At 51.3% G+C, this 4,505-nt stretch overlaps 1 protein-coding gene across 1 annotated transcript; it reads left to right on the top strand.

Annotated features, from left to right (window-relative positions):
• The first annotated feature begins 361 nt into the window (after window positions 1-361).
• On the top strand, window positions 362-3,851 carry LOC144123576 (zinc finger protein 711-like). Its single transcript, XM_077656389.1, has 3 exons — window positions 362-486; window positions 1,479-1,683; window positions 3,082-3,851. The coding sequence occupies exons 1-3, from the start codon at window positions 468-470 to the stop codon at window positions 3,419-3,421; spliced, it is 564 nt and encodes a 187-aa protein (XP_077512515.1). The 5' UTR covers window positions 362-467; the 3' UTR covers window positions 3,422-3,851.
• The last annotated feature ends 654 nt before the right edge of the window (window positions 3,852-4,505 follow it).

Genomic DNA, 4,505 nt, shown 5'->3' with positions numbered 1-4,505 from the left:
CGACGTCTTCACTTGGCAGTTTTTCGTTCAGAGAAATTCCGCTTACAGATTTGTCTGGAATTATCAGCAAAGATAAGATCCTGAACCGAAGGAAGCAGGGGAAAACTGGTGGTGGGGGGCTTATATCCTGGCTTTTGTTACCGTGACCCCTCCTAGCCCAAGACAAAGGCGCCTTTTTGCGATAGCGCCATCTCGCACGAGTCCATCGGACTATGGCGGCGCACAGATCGCCATGGTTATCGCCCTATGGGGCGGGCGCACGTGACCGCGTCAGGCCGGCGCAAACACAGCGAGGCAGCCGGGCAGCAGTGCTCGCATCGCCCGTGTGGCCCGGCTAGCAAGTGACGGCAGGGCAACCCACGGCAGCACAAGCGTCCGCCGTGCGGCCACCGGAACAACGAGTGCGCAGGAATAACGAACGATCAACGCCAGTCACAACCGTCCCTTGGACCGCTGCTACCGACGCCATGACGATGCGCCAGAAAGGTAGGTACTGCACTACTATGTGCCATAGTCATTGACGGAAACTCCTGGCCGTTTAAGCCATCAGCGCGCGCATTTTGTAGGGAAGCTTAATTAATGCGTACTTTCCTCGTCGCTGGTAAGTACTACGTAGCTGGGGGGGCCGGCCAGGGTAGAGGCGCTTGTGTAGGAACATGGCCTCCTCTATGAACCAGGAATTTTTGCGTGGGGAACCCGAAGACCTGTGAGGTTCACATGCACAGAAAAATATGACGTGCCGCTCGTTTTCTTGCGAATGGGGCTTGAGAAGCGGACATATTCTACCTTTGTTAGGTACACGCTTTTGAATAATGCACCCAACCAAGGAGAGCCGTTTACTTAGCTAAGTCTGATGGCGTGAGATAGAGGACCTAGTACTAGCGCTAAACGACAGGAAAGAAGGAAGTGAAGACAACACAAACGCTAGATATCAACGTTCGGCTCATGGAGCACAAGATTGACGTAGCGGCAATATCAGGATCTGGACACCTGTTGGCACATTTGCAAGCGGTGTAATACACGACGAGAAAGAATTACCCTATTTTATGAGCAGACACGTCTTATGAAAATGCCGGACTAGAAAGAGCGAGAGACAATGGAAATCTTTCTTATACGTGTAAGGCGGTCATGCGTGAACAAGCGGAATGTTTCTTTTTCATACCAAGGAAGTGAACTTCTTGAATAGGAAGGTACGTCGCGCATGCGGCTTGGTTCATGACACTTTTCAGACACGTGAACTTTCTGCCCTAAATGAGTGTGAAGCCAGCTATCTATAGCATGATCATTTCATCTGTTACCCATCGCCACATATTTGACCACGAGGGCGCCTTGATACAGCGTTCTTGTGGAATCTGCATCGAGGCACCCTATAAGACCATGCCAATGCAGCGCCATATCTGACCGTCGGACTTGCCTGGCACCGCACGTTGTATGTTGACGCTGAGGACGTACGACTGTGCCGTGGGTCTTTGCGGCAGCCCCATCGGTGACGTACACCTACCTGATCCCAGCGCCGCCTTCCCCACATGAGTGGCGCGGCGAAGTGGCCCTGACCCCACCGGCCCAACGGAATGACGCCGGCTACCTCACCTGCCTTACGTGTCAGAAGGAGTTCAGCAGCACTCACGACTTCGTGGTGCACCAGCGACGGCACACGGGAGAGCGACCATTCCAGTGCTCCAGGTACGCTGCTGAGGCTTCCCGATGGGCACTGAAACTCCCTTAGATGTCCCATTGACGTCCTGGACGTCCACAGGACGTCTAGGGGAGTTTGTGTTCATTGGGTTTCCGACCGCGAAACGCCATGCAACAATGAAACTGCACGTCGCGTGGCGTAGAGGGCTGCACGGGCTTGGGCCTGTATACACGGAGGGCCTGTGTCCAGCTTTTAATCCACTACTGGCTTTGTTTTTCGGCATTGTTGCATGGAACGTTTTGTCTCGGAAATTAAGGAATTTTGGTATTGAAAGCTTTCCGAGGTGTTCTTCGTTGACGCGGATTCATAGTGCAATGTTGAAGTAACTACAGCCGCGATACAATTAGAAATGACGTTGAATGGCACTTTTCACTGATTGAAAAGCTTTAGCGAGAGATCGTTCTCGCAGGTTCTAAAGCACAAATCCATCATCGGGTTGCACTACATCGACGTTCTTGTGGTGCAGTGCTGTACGAGCTCATTCGCCTACCTCAGTAAACGACAACGCTGGCTTGGTCTGTTCCAGCTATACCCGCGAGTAAAAATCCGCATCTGTTCAGTTTTGTTATCTGAAGCCTCGTAAGAATCGTTTGAGAAGGACCTTTCGATTGCTCGACGGGCAGCCGTCCGTTCCAGATCGTCTGTTGGTACTGCGTGCCGAACACATCTCTACGCTACGAGAAATGCCGTTGGGGAACAGAATATTATTGGTTTAGGCCAAAACGGGCCTTTTAAAACATTCTACTCAACAAACAGGAGCTTCTACTTTTCGTCTCCAGCGAAACGCGGCCATGAATTTAGCCCGCGAAATCGTGCTCATTCAAAAAATGTCATCGCTACGGCTTCGAGGACGTTTAAAGATTTAGACACCGCGGTCCGTAAAAAAAAAAATGCGTTATTAGAAAGCAAGAAGTAACGCAAAATTATTTACATTAAGTATGCTGCCGTTTTCATGGCCTGTCGAAACTTCGGGGCACACAGGCAAGATCACTGTCCGAAGATATGAGCGGGGGAACCCGCCTTATCTTCTCTTTTGTTTACCAAACCAATTTTTTTAAGCGTTATTGCGATCCGAGCACCCTTTTCCGGCCACTTCTTTTCTTGTGTCGTGCCTCGAGCTCTTGCGCGAACGGGCCCGACCGGGACTGACGACGCAGGGCCGGGCTCGGGCCTCACAATGAGGTCGGCGGACAGAGTGGTGTGCCGGTAATCGCATGGCGTCAGAACATCGCCATTCGACTGCAGTGGCCGGATCGAGTAGTGGAGCTCACGCTCGCACCTTTGAAGGCAGTGGGTGAATTTCAGCTTGGAGCACTGACGGCTTCATGTAGTAGGGGGCACGTAATATTGACACTAACGGTATGTCTTCCGCCTAACTCGTGCAGGTGCTTCGAGTCGTTCGCGTCGGCATCGGCGCTTCTGCTGCACCGGGGCAGCGTCCACGACAGCCGCTCCCCGTTCCGGTGCACCTTCTGCGGCCGCTCGTTCGACGGCGGCGACGCCTACTCGCGCCACCTGGGGCGGCACCGGCGCGCAGGCAACTGCTTCCGCTGCTCCTGCACGCGCGTGTTCCGCGACGAGGCGGAGATCAAGGCGCACCTGGCCACGCACGACAGCGGACACAAGTGCCCCTGCTGCCGCAGGGTGTACGAGTCGCTGCTCAAGCTGGGCGCCCACTACAGGAAACACGAGAAGGCCTGCGCGCCGCCCAAGCCACGCCGGTGACGACCTGCACAGGTTACATCTACCAGACTGCGCTCCGTGCGTTCACTGTCCGGCCATTTTCCGATATGTGTGTCACGGGTTTCACCGACGTCTGTGTTGCCAGTGCACGTGCAGCAGTGCCGTATTCCCCCTCTGACAACAAAGCCCTCCATCCCAAGGCCAAAATCCATGGCCACGTGGGACACCCGTTGATTCACCGAAGGTGCTTTATGAACTGTGATAAACTGTTCTTTGACCAAGACAGTCACTGGTGATGAGCAAGCTGCAGCAAACTAGCTGCAGCTCATCGTCCCATACTGTTGGCAGCACGAATTCCCTGTGCACCCTCAGAGCGACCCGTTCCTATGCACAGCTTTCGCTCAAGTTATGTGCAATCTTTTAGATTGTTTTTAAGAGTGTGGTTTTTATTTTTCATGCATCTGTAATCTCACCTGTATGTGACTTTTATTGCGACTGACTGTATCTTTACTATTTTATCAATGTTTTGTCATTTCTCCGTAAGGGCAAATTTCTCAGCTTTGTCTGCAAGCTGCATGGCATGTAAAAATCAAGCACTGCTGAAAAAGCTATGAAAAATGTGTACTCAAGTAGTCGGGCCCGATAGCTGGTAATGCATACAACAGCAGTGTACTTTAAAGTAAAAGATCAGGACATGGTTGTTCGTGTGACCTGCCACTAAAATGATTTCTCTACAAAAAGCAGTCTTTCAGCAACTGCCTGCATATTTTGTTCTGCGCTGTTTTAAAATAGGTTTTCGTGTTCTCCTGAGACATTTGTAACAGGAGAGTGCTGGCCTTTTTAAACTTTTGATAGCTTGATGACTAATAAATTACCCCATTTGACATTCTCAGCAGAAGCTTCTGTCTGCTATCCAAGGTGCCCTGCAATAAATTTGAAAGTGATGTAGGTTTTGCCTAAGATGAGTTCAGATTCATTAAAAGAAAAGGTGAGCAACCGAATTTCGCCCTTTTTCAGTTTTTATCAGGCTTCAAGTCTCATTTCTGTGAAAACTGGCGGCATCACTTCCATGTGATTGTTTTGGTGGCCGTTTGTTTACCATGTGATTGTTTTGGTGGAGCAGTGG

The sequence above is a fragment of the Amblyomma americanum genome, chromosome 3, assembly GCF_052857255.1.
Source record: "Amblyomma americanum isolate KBUSLIRL-KWMA chromosome 3, ASM5285725v1, whole genome shotgun sequence".
Lineage (NCBI taxonomy): Eukaryota > Metazoa > Arthropoda > Arachnida > Ixodida > Ixodidae > Amblyomma > Amblyomma americanum.
This window is presented reverse-complemented; position numbering and strand designations above follow the sequence as displayed.

Bases quoted from the DNA above. Each gene is read 5' to 3' on its own strand.
- LOC144123576 (XM_077656389.1), top strand. The intron at 1,684-3,081 runs GTACGCTGCTGA...TAACTCGTGCAG, and splicing joins CGACCATTCCAGTGCTCCAG to GTGCTTCGAGTCGTTCGCGT.